The 21,452-nt window shown below is 30.0% G+C and overlaps 2 protein-coding genes across 8 annotated transcripts in view; one reads left to right on the top strand and one right to left on the bottom strand.

The window, feature by feature from the left end:
• LOC105196291 (neurexin-3) overlaps positions 1-21,452 on the bottom strand; it is a 502,597-nt gene that overhangs the window by 39,127 nt on the left and 442,018 nt on the right. For all 6 annotated transcript variants that reach the window (XM_039447938.1, XM_026137070.2, XM_026137067.2 and 3 more), the window contains 3 exons: positions 8,371-8,664; positions 7,406-7,584; positions 6,924-7,095 (listed from right to left, as the gene is read on the bottom strand). In XM_039447938.1, the coding sequence (XP_039303872.1) occupies positions 6,924-7,095; positions 7,406-7,584; positions 8,371-8,664 (645 nt within the window). The remainder of the gene's footprint in view (positions 1-6,923; positions 7,096-7,405; positions 7,585-8,370; positions 8,665-21,452) is intronic.
• LOC105196286 lies at positions 16,544-21,391 on the top strand. 2 transcript variants are annotated; one of them, XM_011162108.3, is made up of 3 exons: positions 16,544-17,210; positions 20,103-20,329; positions 20,813-21,391. In XM_011162108.3, coding segments are annotated over exons 1-3 (480 nt in total). In that variant the 5' UTR covers positions 16,544-16,959; the 3' UTR covers positions 20,815-21,391. The 2 variants fall into 2 exon arrangements, with proteins under 2 accessions (XP_011160410.1, XP_039303874.1); XM_039447940.1 differs by lacking the exon at positions 20,813-21,391 and having other exon boundaries at positions 20,103-20,602.

Raw genomic sequence — 21,452 nt, 5'->3', positions numbered from 1 at the left:
AATATCGTGTAGAAGGCTACAAGCGTTTGCTTTTTCTGACGAATAAGATAAACTTTTTTTCACGGAAATATAATACACGTAGAAATAATTGTTGCTATTAAAAAGTTAGAAAAAGCTGCTTGGTGAAAAAAATGCTGAATATTATAACATAATATTATAACACTTGTTTAATCTACGGTTTATGCACGTGGATATTAAATTATATTAAGTAAACCGACAGTTTATTATATGCGTGTAAACAATTTGAGTAATATAACTAAGTGAGGCACTTAATTATATTAACGAGCGCAGCACCGCAGCACGAACAAATGCTATTCCTAGTAAACATGATATATGGGCGACATTATAAAATTAATTGCACGCGCGGAAAATAGAAATCCCGTTTTGCCGTTTGCTAATTAAATACGTAGCGTTTGCCGTGGAAATTCTTTTCTGTTTGTACATATCTCTTTAAATTAATTAATTAATTAATTAATTAATTTGCTCGTCGGTGTGTGTTTATTTAAATTTTTGACAGAACAAAACGCAATTAATATTCCAACGTTTCATGTGGAGACAGAAAACAAAATGTGTCCACAGATTCCAACTGTAATACATTAAATGATAAACTTAAAGTTGCTCTTCCGTTGCTGACAAGTATGGCTCCAGCTGCAAAAATAGTAAGCTGAAGCTGATTGTCTTTTGAGAAGGTTAAGGCATCGATCAATAAAATTGAATTCGCAAAGGTTAATTGTTGTGAAAGCAGAGATATTTGTTAATCGATTTAAAACAAATCATGATAAATGTTTTTTTTTACATGTATTTCTTCATTGCTTCGATTTGAAGAAAATTGCAGCTGAAGCGCATCGATTGATTTCTAAGGCTTATGGTAAACAAGCTCCATCGGAACGAACATCTAGACTGGTTTAAACGATTCAGAACTTGTGCTTGCAGTGTGGAAGGCAAAGAACGTTTAGGACAGCCAAAGAAGTTCGACGACGCCGAATTGCAAGCATTATTGGATGAAAATCCAACTCAAACACTCGAAGAACTGTTGAAAGTGTTAAATGTTACTTCTATGGCTGCGAAAAGGCCATTAACAGCCAATAATCGACGCTAAAGTGATTCTTTTGCATGACAATGCCACGACCACATGTTGCAAAAACCGTGAAACACTACTGTTGGAGTTCGAATGGGAAATTCTCCCGCAGCCTATTCTCCACAGACTTGGTTCCATCGTATTACCACCTTTTCCGATCAATGCAACACGGCAATACACACTTCTCCAATTGCGAACAAGTTCGAAAATGGGTGAGTAAATGGTTTGCTTCGAAAGATAGATTGTTCTATCATTGCAAAAACCAACTTTTGCCAGAAAAATGAGAAAAAGTAATAGAAAACGGTGGAAAATATTTCGATTAATGTATTAATCATGTATTCATATTCTTATCGAAATAAATTACTTTTTCAAGCAAAAAGCAACAAAAACTAAGAACAACTAATAGAGAAAGGTCACCAATACTGGCACATATCGTTTTGTCTCTAGATACTATTTCTTAAATAATAGCTAACGTTAAAATATTAATATAAAATAAAAAATATTTTCTATCAAATGGTATAAGTTTTTATTGTTTTGTATTTTGCAATCGTTAATGTTTTTGTAACTTAATCAAGTATGAGTATCCAAGAAATTAAGCCTCAAAACTAATATAGACAGTTGAAGGATTATTTTTTTTATTAATTTTGCACACATATACTTTGATTATACAAAATGCAAATAACAATTTTTTGTTGTTGTTGTTGTTGCTTTCAGGTTTCAGAGGAAGGGATTTTCAATCTTCTTCGCAGATGCAACGAATGCTAATAATGAAATAACAACGCGATAATGAAGGTTGATACGATCTGTTTTCATTCTAACAAAATGCACCAGTTTATGCTGCAATTTTATGTTTTCAATCACACTACGAGGAAAATATGAAAGAGAAAGACATAAACAGAACAAGAAGTTCGCTACGTGCAAGCATGTAAAATAACTTAATGTAATTTATAATACAATTATTATTGTTTCAATGTGCAATTTGTAAAAGAAAATCGTGTTAATTTTATTCTCGCTTTTCAAGAATTGATTTTTAGCAGACTTTACGTAGAAAAAAAAGCTATGAATGTTTATAAATTTTTATTTCTTTAATTATCAAAACAGATTATGTTTTTATCAGTATTAATACAGTGCAATATTTAATTTCCGGAATAATGTGTCACTTTAATAGGTTCAAGTTTGTATTAGCGACTTTCCTTTACACCTATACATATATACGTATTTATTTATCATGATTATTTTTTTAATCAATATGATTAAAATTTTAATCAAAATAATTATAAAATAAAAAATGTGAATAGTTTAATTTAAAGATACTGGCGAGTGTTAATTGATCTACACGATTAATTCATTAACTAATTTATCCTATTTCTTTTGAAGGATAAGCGACATTAGAAGCAGGATTGATATGAGGGAGAATTTCCAGGCCTCTTGTTAGATAAGCGAAAGCGTTTTTTAAAGGTCAAGTTATCAGGACAACATGTTATGGATGGAAATTTCAAAGCCTGTAAGAGTAAACAAACTTAGCTTGCGTTCGATAAAACTTCGATCACTCGGTTGAGCATCAGGATTTCATCTTGTCAACGGGACGAAAAGCCTGTCGTACGTGCGTCAAGTTAGATTGTTGAAAATTTTTAACAAATCAAATTTATATTATAATTAATTGAATTTATTAATTAATATTATCAAAGTGTAAAATAATTATAGAAAAGTGATAACGGGATAACAAGATTCTTTATAAACTCGAGAATGAAAAAATGTAAAAATTATTTCGAAAATCAAGCAGGTTCAGAAAAGAAAACAAGTTTTCCGAAATTTAGTTAGCAATCCTGTGTGAAAGAAACACTAATGTTAACGCAAATATCTTTTATAATATAATAAAACGGTTATTCTCAAAAAAATTTATAAAGTTTATAATTTCGATTTTGTATTTGTTGTCCATATGATATATTACATGTTTAAAAACATTTTTTAGAGTTAACTCCTCATGAGTTTGTGTATCGTAAGTACATGCTTATATTCAGCTAATTAATCCATTAATTATAGGAGATCCGTATTTATCATATCGACAGCAAAATTATTAAAATAGAATGTTTCTAAGAATAATCCTTCAATCAATATCTCGATTTATAGAATAAGTAATATTAGCGTTTGATATATGCTGAGGCATAGGAGTATCCTGGAAAGAAGGGGAAAAATTAAAATTCCCGCAAAATTTTTTATGCATTCTTTCATTTTCAATTATAAATAAATACAACTTTAGTTTTGATTAGGAGTACATTTTTTTATTACTACTGAAAAAACTTTTTTATAATTTTCTACTTTTTAAATTTTATTGATCTTTTCTGCTTTATTCATTATTCCTTCTTTTCTTTTTAGTTAATTTTAGTTTAATATTACTTTTTAAATAATATTTAACAACGTTTCTGAATTTTCTTTTCTTTTAGGAGAATAATCATGAATACTTTTTACGTAATAATAATATAATACCAACAATATTAAAAACTACATTTTGTTTTTATGTAACTATATTTTGTCAATATTTTCTTCACAAAAAAATAAAAAAGTTATAATTTACAAAATCTAATATTTTCTTTATATAAAGCAGGGACGAGGAGGCATTTCAAATTCTAAAATATCCGAAAAAGCAATTCATTAACGCAAAAAATTATTGTGACAATAAAATTGATCATTCCTTTTCCCTCCCTAAAAAGCTCCTGAATATGCAGAGATAATTTGTTTCGATAAATTAATTAATTATCTACCAATATCAGTGAATCGTTGAACAAGAAGTAGAAAATTTGAATACATCTTAAATAAAACTTTTACATTTAATTTTTCGAAAAAGGAATGTTAAAAATGTTATGAACCATTAAGGAGACAGTTAGACGAAAGCCCCCATAAATTTTAGAACCAAGAATGCATCCGAGTGCAATTGTGCGGAGGGTAAAGCGTTTCCGGATAATCGCCAGATAATTCTTAGTCAATCGATAAATCATTCCCAACACACGAGCGAGACGCCTTTCCGTGGGAGCGGTAGGCGGCCTTCGTGCTCGTGAAAAGGACGAGACAATGGACCTCGTGAACGACCGCTCAAGGCCGTTTCCCATGGTTGAGATGGGTCAACGGCCGGCACCACGTTGCCCATAAAAGAGCGCATGGGACCCGCGTCTTCAGTTTCCCGGCGATTCTCGTACTGTCTGGATCGTCTCGTGTTTAATGTACGAAACTTACATGCAGTTTTTGCGCTACAAACGTTACGCTTATTTACGTGATTTATTGTAATTTTTGTAATATTATGATTATTTATTGTGACAAACGCGAATCATCGCGCTTTTCTCACTTTGTTAATTCTTTAATTTATCTGTCGTAATCTGTGGACCCTGGTGAAAAAATTCTCATGCACCTCAGAATATTTTTAAGAGTTTTCTATATTTCATATTTACAACAATTTTTTTAAAAAATACAATAAATTTTTTCTAATTTCATAAATTTTCTTCAGAAATTATAGTAAGACAAATCTTAGATTATTTAAAAATTTATATAAGATATGTAAGCTGAATGAAGATTTGATTTACTTTACTTTTTAAAATTTATTTAATAAAATTGTTTGTAAATCAAATAAACTAAGGAAGATTTTATTCAATTCAAGTGTATGTGAAGAGTTTCAGGAAAGATTTAAACTTTCTCAGTATTTCTGAATAGTGTATCAATTTGTAGAGGAAAGTTATCAATATTGACATATCTTTATTTTTGAATAATATTTCAAACAAACTAAAACTGAAGATAAAACTATAAAAACATGAATACAAACTAGAAAATGATATCTATCAGATGATATAGCAGTTTTTATAACGCTCTTTCGTATTTTGTAATACTTAATGTTTTTATAATATAATCACAAAAAGAGTGTCTGAGAAATTGGGTCCCAAAGGTCCTGGCACAGTAGGAAGTAATGGCGAAATTCAGACATGATCCCGTGGGGAAAATGTTAACTATAAACTAAACCGATTAATTAAATAAGAAAATATTTTTATATGTCAAAGTTTAAAAATTTTAGCTTTATAAGAGCTGTACTGAACTCTCTCATTTTATACGTTTGTTTTTGACACCTTCTTAGTCTTAAATTTATCACGTTCGACGCTATTTTCGTACCTTGAAGTATTTAAAAAAATATAATAAAAATTCATGTAACATTTGGCAACAATATAGTTGAAAATTTCGTAATTTTGTCTCAGAAAAAACGTTTACGCTACACAATGATTTTATTGTAAGTTCTACTCTACGAGGAAAACTTACTGCAATACAAAAGAGAAAAATTATATAAACAGAACAGTTTTAGGAAGCTACTAATAAAATAATCTAACATTATCAATAATATACTCACTCTTATTTAAATTATGCAGTTTGTAAAAAAAAAATCTTTTCAATTTTTCTTGCTTTTCAAAAATTTGTTTTCAGCAAATTTTATATAGGAAAAGAAACTATGAGTGTATGGACTACACTTTAGTTCTATATAATCTGAACATACATTTTAGTTCTATAATTATCTGAATAAATCATATTTTTCTCAGTAAAAAAGAAAGGGATATTATGACTAATGTGAACATTACGAGTACCCTTATTATTTCCGTCGTTAGGTGACTTTTAACAATTGTTTATGAACTTTTGTTGTTTATTAGCCTGCCGTTTTTTAGTGATGCTAATATAACAATAACAGTCAATTGTTATAGGACATTTTTAATTTGAACACTTTGATACCTTCTCAAAATACATTTCAGCACTTAATTGCACGTACTTCTTCATTAATTTTAAACTTGAGGGTGATATCAAACGAATGTAAATACTTTTCTTGTTATTTAACTTTTTATTAGGCTGTACGACTTCGAGTTATGCAAAATTAAACAATACCATGAGATTTTGTTAATATAGCTTTATAAGAGAAATTTTCAATTTGTCAAGATATTTCTTCTAAATTGATTGTTACTTTAGAAAGCTGTGTTTAGAAACTTTACCGATATTATTTCATGCTTGTTGTTTAATATTAAACAAGGATAAAATGATATTTAATGTTTTTAAACGCAAGAAATATATAATTTTGTAACAAAATATTGGGTATTTTTAAACTAAATCAATTTCTTAAATTTATTTTTGGGCAAGCCATATTACTACCACTTTTCACCTTTCACCGATTATGAAAAGCGACACATTTTTAAAAATCACGTCCTCTAAGTAATAAATATTTCATTACTTCCAGTCTAGAATCTGTTAAATAACACTTTGATGAATATAAATCCATACAGCACAAAACTTGCAACACTATTGTTGCAACGTTGCAGCAATGTTGCAACAATATTTCTGCAGCCTTCTATGCTGTATGGGATCGGTCAAGTTTTAATATAAAATATTAATTATTAACAAAGTTATTCAATAAAATAAAAATGGGTGCAATATTACCCTCTTCGTTTTCCATTAATAAAGGGCAATATTTAGTCTTCGAAGAAATAAAGAAGTGCTGCTTTAGGAGATCTATATCAGTATCGACGACCTTCCTCTATAAAAAAGTCTGAAAAATTTTCTAAACAGTTATAAAATTATATAGTAATTTTAAAAAGTTCTGAAGTATATAGGTAGCAAGTTTTTCATCAGACGGGTCTTCGTCTCGTTATGTACGGTATTCACTTATGTGTATTAATATTTAGAGCTGTATTTGAGCTATATTTAATATCCAACGACTTTGCAAATGGTCCTTTATTGCACATAAACCTGACGAGACAATCGATCGGTGACAGCTTATCACGCGTCGTAATATTGTTCCCATGGTATACATTATGCAAAAATTACTTACCCGACGGGTGATTAGATTGCAAATTGTAGTCATCGACTTGTAATGTGCTGTTCGGCCCAGTTCTGGTAAATCTAACCACGTGATATTGGTTGTCGTTAACTTTCACGCCAACCTCGCCGATTGGGTGATCGTTGGTGCCCATATTATAAACCGCGAAAACGTTACCTTCCACCTGCGACATGAATAAGTCATTCAGCTTAGTAGTGAAATTTCATTTCCTGATTCGTACAAATCAAATTAAATCATTGAAATAATTAATCTGAATACTTATATGTATAATCGAATAAATTAATAAATTGAAAGAAACGTTTGAATAATTAATGTATAATATGCTAATTCTTATTATAGATTTCATAATTACGCGCTTCGAAGTCTATTAAATAATATCACATATGTACATATTAAATTGCATTCATATATTAAGACCAGAACTTAAGGTAACATTCTGTCAATATGTCAATTAATTTTTATGATGTACTAACAATTTCGATTTCGAGGTAATCGTTACTCGACGCAGATTCTATCCTAAGCAGTACGGCGTCGCTAACGCCGGTGACGAAACCCAAAGCCACAGTATCCCTTTTCATTTCCGGTCGACGATCGGGCGGAAAGGTATACGTGATAATTCCTCTTCCGGCTCCAAATTCGTAAGCGATAGCCTCTGCGAAATGAAATGTTCTGGCGTTATGACAACGTCTGCGACATATATACTCGTATGTATTAAATTTTAACGCTCATTGAAACCATTTTTTTGCTTCATCGTACTTGCAGTCCTGCTACAAAATTAATTCAATTTTCGTTCTAAATTTAAAAGTGCCCTATTTGTCAAGTTTCGCCAATAACCGTGATTAAAATTATTTTGGAAAATATTTACCTCCCGGCGAGAGAAATCGATTCTATGAAACTATGAACTAGTTTTACATCCCTGTAACATTTATTATACTGGAGAGTAATCCGATAACGGCGTCAGACTTCGGTAATTTTATAGATAACGTTTCATTAAAACATATACATAAAATACTACGTGGAAAGAATGATTTTGCTAAAATACAGATCTGAAAATCATTCTATTGGACTGTTTAAATATTTATATTGAGCATTTAAATTGATTGCTACAATAGAATGTTAAAACTTTTGGCAGCAATATTATCACGTTTGAACGTCCTATATAATTATTTTGATATTTCAACGTAAAATTATTTTCTGGATCAAGATACATTTTTGGATGCTGCAATAAAATTGTTCTTTCCATACATGGATAGAAAAAAGAAAATAGATACAAAGAAGTAGCATATGTCTAGTAAATGTATCATAAAATATCAACTATTAAAAAAACAGCGTAGATAATTTTTTTATCACTCTCTGTACAAGTACGAGTGAGCTCTAAGCAAATATGAGTGACTGCATATTCCCTGTGCATTCCGTCTTTTCTCCTCTGTTCCTTTACCATCATTACAAGTCGGCCCCGTAAAACTCGTCATGTCGCAGTCGCACGTGTAGCTATTCCACTGCTGCACGCATGTCCCGTGATTGGCGCAGAGATCATGAGTGCACTTCTTGCCCGGATGCAGGTTGGTGTATATGTCGCATCCGGATGTGACGAGTGAACTCGGCACGACGGCATCAGTAATGAGATCGGTGCTTTCCCCGCTGAGATCCAACGATGCCAAACACCCCTCAAATCCGTGACGGCTGAGAATCTGCTTTGGTAATAGGCCATATTGCGCCTTCTCCACTCCGCCTGCAATAAACAGGATGTTAAATTTCTTTTACACAAATTAATTTAAAAAGTAATTATAGATTCTCTCTCGCTCTCTCTGTCTCTCTCTCTCTCTCTCTCTCTCTCTTTTATTAAATGTATTCGTGTACATGCTGCTGTGATTGATATTTATTTTGACTTGAAATTTTAAAAAAAATCACTTTTTAATAATTAAGTCAAAAAAGATGTGTGCGTCATATCTCATAGCATCGCTAAAAATTTCATAAATTGTTCCATTATTAAATATCTATGTAAAATTTGGATAAAATCCTCATACAGGATAAAATATTTTTAAAATATTTAAAAAAATATTTTTTTTTAAATTTACAAGATCTTTCACAGAAATATTTTTGAAGTATTTCTACGTCAGCCAGTCAAAAAAATGTTTTTAAAAATGTTTTGAGAAGATTGCATGCATATGTACTCAAATAAATTCAATAATATTTGCAAAATCTGTTGAGAATATTATTTCAAAGAATAAAATATATTTAAGGGTTATATAAATATTTCATGAATATTTTGTTCTAAAATTCCTTAAATACTTATGAAAGAAATTAAAATTCTTTAGAATAATAATTAAAAAGAATTAAATTCTTTAATTTTTTAATGAAATCTTTTAAATATATTTTTAAAATATTGTCAAAACATTTGTTAATACATGATGTGTTAGACTTGACGTGTGACAACAATTAATGACAGATTTTTAAGATTATTTTGAAGTTAAGATCACAAGACTAAAATTTAAACAAGATATAGTTCTAGCTCTATTTGTGCATATGCAGTGTTACGTTGTTAACCAGGTCGATAAAGAGCAATCAATACTTCATAATTAAATATATAATTACGACTCAATGTTTACACTCTAATCATGGACGTTTCGAGCTCACTTGTCTCTGATCGAAATGCGAAGTTAATTGTTAAATTACATACTGTGTGATAGAATTCGCGAGTAGCTAACGAAACCGCGAGACACAGTCAACGTATATATAATTTTGCGAAGTGGCCGATTGCATTTTTTCGTCGATGGCAAAATTGCAATTGAGTAATTAAAACTATAAATATGGAGTCATATAGAACAAGTCGTGATTTCTTATCAGAGTTGATTTATTATCGCACTCAATACTTTTGTTCTTCTGAAACGCTATTGTCGACTTGTTTTCGAGATGAGATTTGAGAGACTGACCCTTTGCCTTGAGAGACTGACCTGCGATTTTGCCATCGACGAAAAAATGCGATCGGCCACTTCACAAAATTATTGGATGTACATCATCATTTGCATGACAGCTGTCCATAATTGCGCCGTCTTCGCAGCGTAACAATTTGTATCACCTCACACTTTAACGTTTTTATACGTTGGACGATGTCTCTCGATTCTATTAGCTACTCGCGAATTTTACTCACACAGTATATAATTTAACAATTAACTTTGCATGTTGATAAGAGGCAAGTGAGACCGAAACGTCTATGGTTAGAGTGTAAACACTGAGTTTCAATTATATATTTAATTATTAACATCTATATTGATTGTTCTTTATCGATCTGTTTGATACCGTTAACAATTAACTTTACATGTTGATAAGAGACAAGTGTGTCCGAAACGTTCACGGTTAGAGTATAAACACTGAGTTACAATTATATATTTAATTATTAACATCTATATTGATTGCTCTTTATCAATCTGTTTGATAACGTAACACTGAAATGTAAAGTTTTTAAGTGAGAAAGATTTAAATTTGCACAATCAAATTATTTAAAATTTACGCACATCGTATTCTTTAAATCAAAATCAATGTATTATTCATTGAAAGACAGTGAATGGCTATTCACGATTTTAATCCTATACTTATATCTATCAATCAGTATATATGCACTGTCTTCAGTGATAATACACTAATTCCGATCAGTCAGAGTATCTCTTCTTGAGAGACAAAATTGCTAAGAAACAGTAAATAGTCATTGATGATCATAATTAAAAGTATAGCACTGCAAATTGATTTCACTGCTTCAGAGATTTTACAGAGTAATAAAGACGTATGAAAAATCACTTTGATAAGAAAAATTAGATTCACGTTTGAGAACACATTCACTGTGCGATATAACATGCTTTACCAAGTGAATTTTGTACAATTTGATTAATTAACTGTAAACCGTTTTTATTTAAAAACTACGATTCGGGACACTTCATTTCAATATTAAAATTTTATTCTCGAAATAATGTCAAGAATATGCAATTAATTGCTGTCATGCAAAACCTGGGACGCTTTATATGTTTAAAAATGTATTCAAAATTATTATAACTACATATTGCTTATATATTACTTATACTTAATTTGATTTAATTATTGCAGAGGTATTCTAAAATGAAAAATACAAAATTTGATTGCATTTATTTTCATTTATTATCTGATATATGAATTTTTATTAATATTTAATTGTGGAAAAGAATGTAGTCTATAATACATTCATAATATTTCACACACACGCACACACACGCATACACACATGTGAGCATACACACCCAAATATTTGAAAAAAAAGATAAATAAATTTAATAATAAACAAGTTTAAAGTAATATTTTCTGAATGTTTTGAAACAGGATTATAAAACAAGAATATGTATATAAATTTGAACTAATAATCTAAAAACATTTTTTAAAATATTTGTAACAATTTTTTAATGTTTTGAAAAACGTTAACATTTTTAACTTTTAAAAATGTTTTAAAATATTGCTAAAACCTTCTTAAAACGTTAAATTTCTAATATGTTTTTTAGTTAATATTTTGTACTGTACAGGTTGTGTCATTGCTTAGTTTTTGCTCATTCTTGATTCTTATGTAAACTCACGTTTTGTAGTAGATACTTATTTGCAAATTTAATGAGGAAATAGCATTATACAAATTGTAAAAAAAATATTTACATGTACCAATAAAATATTTGTACAAACATTTATTTACTCATTTAAAAGTTATTTATTTAAAACTTTAAAACAACTGATTTTTTACGTTGCTTAAACCATTATAAGTAAATTATTCGTTCTTTATAGCTGGTTTTATAGTCAAAATCTAAATTTTTACGACCAAAACTTTTTACCGTTGATTAGGAGAAAAAGAAAAGAATAAACCTGTAATAAGTTTGTAATTTTTAAATTTCGATAGGCTGATATTATACTGCTAAAAGAGCCTTTAAAGCTTTCATCCATCCGTTTTTATCGCGAATCGTTGTCGAGTTTGCATTTCAGAGTATGAAGCTTGCAGCAAGATGGAATTGCCAAAACGCAGACGAGATGTCGCGTTTGACGTAAAATATCGAAACCGAAATTCGGTAGTTAAATCGAAATCATCTCTCTCGCAAACTCTAGCCATGCTTTGCGATATTCCGCAGGTCTCTCTGCCTCTCGGCAATCGCGGATATCGCGGGTGTTCGACGAACCGAGACGACCGCACGTCCGGTCGATCTCGCCGCCATAAATCCTGCGGGATTGCCGCCGGTCGAAAATTATTTCGGTCACACATTATACCCCGTATGACCGAGTGTGCAGGAACTTTGAAACGCAAACGCGCGGCCAATCGGCTCGTATGCAGTGCGAAAGTCTATCATCTAGAATGCTAATGTACTTAAGAGAAATTTAACGGGTAAAACGAAATGCGGTATCACGGCATTCGTTTTTTTCTCTATTACAATGCGTAAAAGTATGTGAAATAAGCTTTAAATAATAAATTTAGATGAAAAACTTTAAATTGTCCACATTATGTCCGGAAGCTGAGAGAAAAGTTAATAAATTATTATTACCTGATTTTTTTTAAGTATTTATTTATTTAACTTAACTTGAATTGTAGAGAAATTTAATCGAGTTAAAAGGTTGAGTCAAGTTAACAAATTTTTTCTTACAAGGAGTAAGCAAGGACCAATAATAGAAAATCAGTTTTCAATTTAAAAAGTTTCTGCAATTGCTTGAATGAAGTTTATTAATTAAGCGAAACATTATGATCTATTGTTTTCTAACAGAACAATAACAAAATTATTTAAAAGGAGCATGTCATGTATCTTAAGATGTAGTTTACAAAACTACTGTCTACCGTGACTGTGCTAGTAAAATTTCGGAAAAACATTTTATACATTAAAATTTCTAGCTCTATTTTAAATTAATTTCTTCATTTCTTAATTGAAAACAAACTTTTTGGTTTTTACTTAATCTTTATGGATGTACTAGGTACATCTTAGTTTAATGTTACGTTAAATTGGAATAAAATTTTGATTGCGACTTTTGCGTCGAACGCGATGTCGCGACGCGGTCTGGCTATCGCCATTGAAGAATAATTGATGGCTGATTTGCCAGTTTATGCCAGCCCAACGGTGATCGATAGATTTATTAATGAATTAAGCAACGGTATGATATGCATCTAATTAATGGTGATTCATAGCGTGCTATGCTGATACCGTAACTGAATTTCGGATCGTTAGTCCATACATTCACAGAGATATACCCGCTTTCAATTAGGAATGTAAAAATATTTGCATCATGAACTTCTTTGTCAATCATAAACATTATCATTCATATAAAAAAGTCATTCTGAAAATTATCGTCAAGAAATCTATAAGTTTGTTCGCTCTAGTTGCAACATTTCACATCGCAAATAATAAAACAAGATATTTTAGTTAGATAGGATAATTCCACAGATGTTTATCACGAGGATGCAATCGACTTATTCTCCACACACAGATTCCCCACGTTATTTGTTGTTTGGAAAGTCATCCGCTTACACGACGCGGCAATAATCGTCGCGTGACGTCTCTTCCCGAAACTTACCGCTCTTCTGTAGCCTTCAAATTAGTCATGCAATTGCAAAAAATTGCGACGATAAATAATTCTCCATGTCTCGTCGTATGGAATGGCAGTGAAAAATTAAACGGTTGAAATAGCGTGTTAACGTGACGGAGAAATTGCATCACGCGTTCAAGTTATCCTAAATTACTTTTCACTAAATAATGCGGCAATTAATAAAAGAGTTGATTAGCTTTTTCTCCTGCTGTCGATGATGATTGAAAATTCATGGAGAAAATGGTGATTATACGGACGAGGTACTAAAAATAACGCTCAGCAATTTATGAATCCGCTGATAATCAAAATATATGTATGAATTCATAAAATAGAGGTAAGTCATTTGATGATCATAGTGTAGCATTATGTAAAAAAATGATAAAAATAAAAATGTAAAAGTTTTAATTGAAGTATATACTGAAAATCGGAAATCAGTGAGAGTGGCTGAAATTATAATTGTCATTTACATCTCTGTACGTTATACGTCAAGGCCAAGATTATCGAAGGTATGCACAGTACAAATAGTTACGCAGAATAAAGTTCCCTTATCAAATATGGAACGACATGAGGTGATATAAACGTGTATTCGTAACGTTTCGTGACTCATGATGCAATTGTATGTCTAAGAAATAAAAACAATATCAATGTTTTACAAATGTCTACTATTTTTTACTTCCCTTTGCAACAATTTTACAATTATATTTTATTAGTATATTAATATGTATTAGATATTAATATGTATCTGTAACAAAATGTTAAATCTATCAACCTGCTGAAGTTACACTGTAAAAAAGTATATAAAATTAAATAAATAATATATAATTAAATGTAAAAATTATATTGAAAAATATATAAATACGTATACATACAATTTATATTAAAAAAATATATAATATTACTATTTTATAAATAATAATACTTTTACCTCTAGTTATGCAATTATTATATATCTTCACATTACTGTATGAAAAATAATAATAATAATTGTATATGTATATTATAGCTTTTATGTAAATATACAAATTTTTGTAATATTATATAACTACATGTTATATAATATTGTATAATATATACATTTTATTCTAAAACTTTAAATTTTTGAACTTTTTTATATATAACTGACCTTTTTAATAAAAAGGCTATCCTGTATAAAAAAACTAAACATAAACAAATAAAAAACTATTAATAACTTTGATTAAAATGAAATCGATGAAATCCAGATAAAAAAAATCTACTTAATCCTATTGTATTTTTGGTTCATAAATATCGGATATTTTTAAATGTTCTTTTTTATGTTGTTTAGCATATAATTTATAAATCAACTTTAATTAATGTTTATTTGATTGTTTGCTTATACAATATACTTGATGTCAGCTTATATATACATATAATTTATTGTGTAATACTTCAAATTTAGATTTTGTGTTTTCTTTATATGTATATAAATAATTTGAAATATTCTTATATGTAATTATCTATCAGTTTTAACAAATGTAAACACACAAATACATATATACGTACATATATATGTACGTACGTATATGTATAGATTTATATAAAATTCAAATATCATAGTTTTCAGATTGAATTAGATGACAAGTTGTACAGCAAAACATATATGTTCAGATAATCTGTTTAACTAATGTACGTAAAGATAATATTAAGAAACAATAAAAATAGATAATGTATCTATTAATAGTTGAAATATATATATCCCATTAAAATGACAAATTTACTAAAAAATTAGATGAAAATTTTAATAACCCGGAAAAAACTTTTTATATGTAATTGTACAAAATTATAAATAATTATATATCAAATATGTCCACATAGACTAAGGTTACCGATATCGTATTGGCTTCTAAGTCGCACTACCTTGCGTATAAATTCACAGTACTTGTACCCTCTTTGTAAAATTATTTGGAAACTATATAACATTATCATTATCTTTCATTAAACTGAACATATTAAAAACAATAGAAATTTTGTTATTAATATTTATAAACAAAACGTAAATTTGTTGCTATTTTTCAAAACATTTCCTAGCTTCATTACAAAAAAGATAAAATAAATAATTTAAATTTTGATAATTTGAAATAATCACAATACTATTAAAATTAAATTAACAAAGTTTAGTAACTTTATGCTGTTATTTTTAAATTAAATAAATAAAATTTTACAAAATGCCTTAGTTTCCTAAATCGCATCATTGTTTTGATTGTGGTTATACATATATATAATCAAATTTAATAATCATACAGAACAAACATTGTAACAATATTATCATAATATAACAATATTATTGCAATATTATTGAAAAATTATTGAAATAATAATATTAATAGAAATTATTTTTAGTTTACGGTATTTATCTCCAATATTAATAAAATTAAGTTTATCTATCGCATTTTTGCTCGAGAAGAAAGAATGTAGCAGATAAAGTGTCGTTTTACCCCAGGAAGATCAATATTAACCTGTGGTGCGATTTAGAAGACCAGTTGCCTAACTCGCACTATTTCAAAACTTTTTAAAAAGTGTTATTTAAAAATTTATGACGATACAAAAAATTCCGAAAAAAATAAATATGAAAGGAGAAATGTTGTACTTCATTAAGATGTAAAAAAGTTAAAAATATTCCTTATAGTTTCTTAGTTATAAGCCTTTATGTCAAAAGTGGTGCGATTTCGGCAACTTTACCTTATATTAAAACATATATAATATTATATATAATTATATGTGATTATACAAAATTTGTTTTTATATATTAAATTATATATAATTGTAATTATGGATTTTTTTAAATATAATTATATAAAAAAAACTTTTTCCCGGGAAAATTTAATTTTATTTCTGTATTCATTTTTTATTAGCTTGTTTTTAAACAGGGTACGTTAAGAAAAGTGTTAATTACATCCAAGCGAGCTTTTATCAGTTTTACAAATAAAACTAATCCAATCACGCTCTTATCACGGTTGTATCGTTTATTACATTCGCCGAGCTATATATTAAATCGTATTAATAACGGCGGGCCACTCACGAATTTAATCTTACACTTGCGGACGTGCGCTGCGGTTGAATGCCGGATGTGCGGCTCGCTAAGTTAGAATCACGAGAAGCCGATCATTTTCGCACTTCAAGCAGTCGTCTGTGCATCATCGTCGAAAGTGCACAAATTCGTAAACCGCTTGAATCGTCAATCGTGCCTACCGTCCCGCGCCGGTGCAATCAAGTTCGAAGAGCTTAGACGAGCGACGTCAGGAGAATCAGCGGAAATCAGTTGACGCGTGACAAGGAGATAATAGCGGCGTTATCGCTCACTTGGATCGGCATAATTCGTGGAATCCCCGGATTCGCTAATCACGTTGCCATAGTCGCTCGTAGCGCGTCGCGAGATATAATAAATAGACGTTGAGAAAGAGATTCAATAATTACTAATTTTCCTGAATTACCGGTCATTATGTCTCCTCGCGATCTCGTTTCTCGAATTCTGCTACTCTCGATCGTTCGTTTCTCATTGACGTCGGTCATCCAGCCGCAGAGTTGGCTCATTGTGCGAATCTCGCCGGAACAAGCGACGAGCAACGCGGAGAACGGTCAACCAGAGTCGAAAATGCCGCAAATCGAGATTCAAATGATGAAGGGTCACGTCTCGCCGGATGAGAAGTGGACGGTCGCCAATGAATACAAACACTTGGACAAAGATTATCAGTACGTATGTAGACGACGAAGGATATTCCTAAGAACGTCCCTATCAGCAGACAATGTTTTTTAAATATTTATTTTTTATTATAACGTTTTTTTAAATATTTAAAAAATATTGTTTTCTGATAGGGGTGCTCGTCCGAGTCGAGATGGATTGGTTTTGAGACTTAAAGTTTTTTGACAGGTACGAACGAACACGTACAGTGCGTTGCATTGATGCCTGGGGTACCAATTTTATGGACCACGTTTCTTTCTTGATTATTTTTATGTTCATGACTGAATGCTGCGGTGATTGTTGACAGCAGTATTTGGTCATGAACGTAAAAATAACTAAGAAAGAAACGTGGTCCTTAAAATAGGTACCCCAGGCATCAATGCAACGCATTGTACATGTCTCGGAATAAATTAGATTTTCCGAAAAAGCATGTCGCGTCTGATAAACGAGATGAGTCTGAACGAGCTATGTATACATTGAAAAATGAATTTGATAATGACTCTCAAATATTGAGTGAAAAAGTAATTAAACAAATTAAACATTCGGTTATTATAACAGATAATATAAAGTTATTTCAATTTTTTTAATATTTCGTAAATATTGCCAAACGATTATATTATTACATTTGGTGATGCTACATGTTTAAAAGAGTGAAATTATTTTTGATTGTATTGAACGAATATTTAATTGGACTACTAACCAAACTTCTTTTCTGGTGAAGGTACTTTTGGATCGAGAGCATCGTATTTGACATATTCAGAACGATATTGAATTGTTTTGATAATTTTATTCTATATTTGTGTCTGATATATACGAGAGAGAAAGACTGAAACAAACGATTGAAAAAATAAATGACAAGTTATAGAATACGAAATTAAGCAATAAAAGTGTAATTCCAATATAAAACGATAAAATTTCAAATTTTTCTTCTTCGATTACGAGACGCGACGTGTTTGATCTGGAAATGTCACAATTGAATGGCATTTACTAATAGCGAGCGCACATCCAAACATTGCTAATGCGGATAATATTAAGCCAGCCGTTCACGTTCAAGTAAAATTATCAAGTATACTTGTGCAACTAAGCTGAAACGTGTATTTGCAATAATTGTGCAATTTTATGATTTAGACATTTTTACAAGCATGCTTATGCAACATGTAAGTACAGCATTGAAAGTAATTATGTGAAACATTTGCATTAAAGAATTGTTCTTTAACTGAACAAAAATTAAAAATCTAATAACGGCAATAATAAAAGCAATCAATGAGCAATTGTTTTATAAAAATCGATTGAAAAAAATTAGTGTAAATAGAATTAGAGAAGGCACCGATACTGACATAGACATTTCTAATGCGGCCCCTTTTTACTCGGAAACAAAACATTGTACTCTATTAATATCGATAAACACATGATCTGCTTAGATAAAATTAAAGAAATAAAAATCTATAGTCCATATATTCACGACTCATTACAATACTATATTAAATTTGCTAAGAATACATTTTTGTATTCAAAACCAGAGTAAAATTTTCACACATTTTCTTTTGCAAACTGCATAGTTTAAAAAAAAATGAATAGATTATTGATAATATTAGATCATTTTACACATTCGTAGCTTCCTAAAATTGTTTTGTTTATATTTTTCTCTTTCACATGGTCCTCGTAGTGCGGTTTAAAATATAAAATTGTTGTGCAGTGTAAACAGGTTCAATTCTAGCCTTTTAATTTTATTAACTTTGCTGTTTAATATATAAAAATATATATTGTATTATTACTTAAATATATGTTATTACATATATACATATTATTACTTAGTTTATCCATTTATCTTATAGTTAACGCCTTCCCTACAGGGCCATGTCTGAATTCAGCCATTACTGTCTATTATGTTACTTTTTGGGGACCAATTTTTCAGATGCTCTTTTTGAATTATGCTGAAGATACATTATTTATTACAAAATACAAAACAGTGTTATAAAAACTACTGTACCATCTAATAGGAAACACTTCCAAATATTCATGTTTTTGAAGTTTTGTTTTTTGCTTTTGTTTAAGAAACATTTTTAAAAAACAAAGTGATATACCACCGATTTTCCTCTATTGTATATTTGTGCTAAGTAAAAATTTGTAGCTGTTTTTGTGTAATAACATTTATTAATATTGATTAAGGTAAACGTCTCAATGACCGGACTTGTCCCAATAACCAGACAACCATACAGAAATTTATGATATCAATCGCAAACTCCTTTTATACTAAAGTTATTTGTAATATTTAAATATTTAATATTAACAAAGACTTAATATTAATAAAGAAGGCATTTAGATTAATATAATAAGTTTTTGTGGCTGTCCGGATCCAGGTGCACGTCCGATCACTGCTACATTTATTTTAATTAAATTGTGAAATATGGATACAGAAAGTGCAAGTAAGAAACAATTCTCTGATATATTCTCTGATAGCGTTCAAGAGAGAAGGAATTGTAGCTGGAGATGACTCGAAGCTGAGTCGAAACGTCCGTTTTTAAATTAATAAAATTGTTAATTCTACGCACCAACAACCAGCGGTTACTCTTGTTAGCCCATTAATAGTTGATTCTTTGATATATTATATGTTTCAACATAATTACTTTTATTTGCAACGCCAGCTTTCCGTTGGTCTGAAAAGTCCGCCTCGCCGCTACTCAAATCCCGGTTTACTCGAGCAAATTAGTTTGGTGCGAGGTTACCGATTGATTTTTCAAATTTGCTTCAGCCGCGTGTGCAAGTCAAAATAACTATGCAGTTTTGTTATCTACACACTCCAATAAACTTGCACAAGCGTGTTTGCGCGTGCATACTCGACAAGTTTACTTGGACGTGTGCTTGTCGGCTTTACACGATCATAGATCGATTCCTTGACGCAGCGCGGCGAAGAAGACATCGACGACAAACGAGAAGAAAGCCTTCCGAATTGAAAATGACGACACGAAAGTGAGAAAAAAGGAGAAATTGTATGATATTCCGCATGATACCGTCATGCCTGATTGGTTTGTTCAGCCGATTGGATCCAGGAATATTATTGCAGCGCCGCAACGCTGCCCGCCGGGACAAAGGGAAGATAGTATAGGAAAATGTAGAATGGAGATACCATGTAAGTGACCTCCCTTTTTTTACGATAATCTTTCGTTACAGGAAATCGAATATCTTCTCGACGAAAAATTTATGATTTAAATGACCAGTATTCGAATACTATAATTAAGATTGTCTCTCTATACCGTCTTCGACGAATAAAAGTTTTGAAGAAAGAAGATTCAAATGAAGCTAATTGTCTTTACTTTATAATGCATTTTGAAGAGCTATTAAATTTCTTGTGGCGAAAGAATAACGTTTTGTTATTGAATTGCTTTTTAAAAGTTTGCAACGTATAAGCCATTTATCTTTAAAAACTGTTAAGAAAGAATTAAGTGTAAATGAACCGTTCTTAATACAATTATAGTAAAAAAAATTGAGAATATTTCATACAATAATTACTGAACGGTTATTAAATCCTGGATATTAAATTGTGGAATTTCTGATATGTCCGGCACATGTTTATACAGGAATTTAATAATCGATTTTGTACTTTCTGTTATAGAATACAAAAGAAATGGACAAGAGATAAAGAAGACAAGGAATGAAAAAGGAAAACGCTTAAATAATTAGAGCTCTCCAGTTATCGATATTTATCTTATATAAACTTGTAAAGTATTAAGAATATGCAAAGCTGTTTTGCTTTCATGAATAAATCTCTGCATTAAATATATACACTTCTTACGCGACTATATTTACCATTCGAATTGATCTAATTGACATCAATCTTTCATAGATCAGTTAATATTTCATAGATCAGTTAAAGTTATAAAGTTGTCAAGGAGTTATAAGTTAATTTTCTGATAATTATCAAAATTTAACGTGCAATATTCAGTTTTTATACGAGATAAATTCTGTAATATATGTTCAATAAAAACTATCGATACTTTTGAAATTTATAAATATTACGTATTTCAAAACGCGAGCACCGAATTGTGAGACATATAAAATTTATACGTGCACAAATATTTTTGCTGAATAGTGAAAGAATAGAATAGCTTAAGGATGTATTGGACAGTCCCAACACAGTAAACAAAATTTGGAAATGTGTTGATATTCATATTTCAAATGAATTATATATACATGTATATAAAAGTTGTGTGAATAAGATTATGTTTTTATTTAATAACATATTTGTATAATAT

The sequence above is a fragment of the Solenopsis invicta genome, chromosome 4 (genome assembly GCF_016802725.1).
Source record: "Solenopsis invicta isolate M01_SB chromosome 4, UNIL_Sinv_3.0, whole genome shotgun sequence".
Lineage (NCBI taxonomy): Eukaryota > Metazoa > Arthropoda > Insecta > Hymenoptera > Formicidae > Solenopsis > Solenopsis invicta.
The sequence above is the reverse complement of the archived record's forward strand: the minus strand, read 5'-3'. Positions and strand labels throughout refer to the sequence as shown.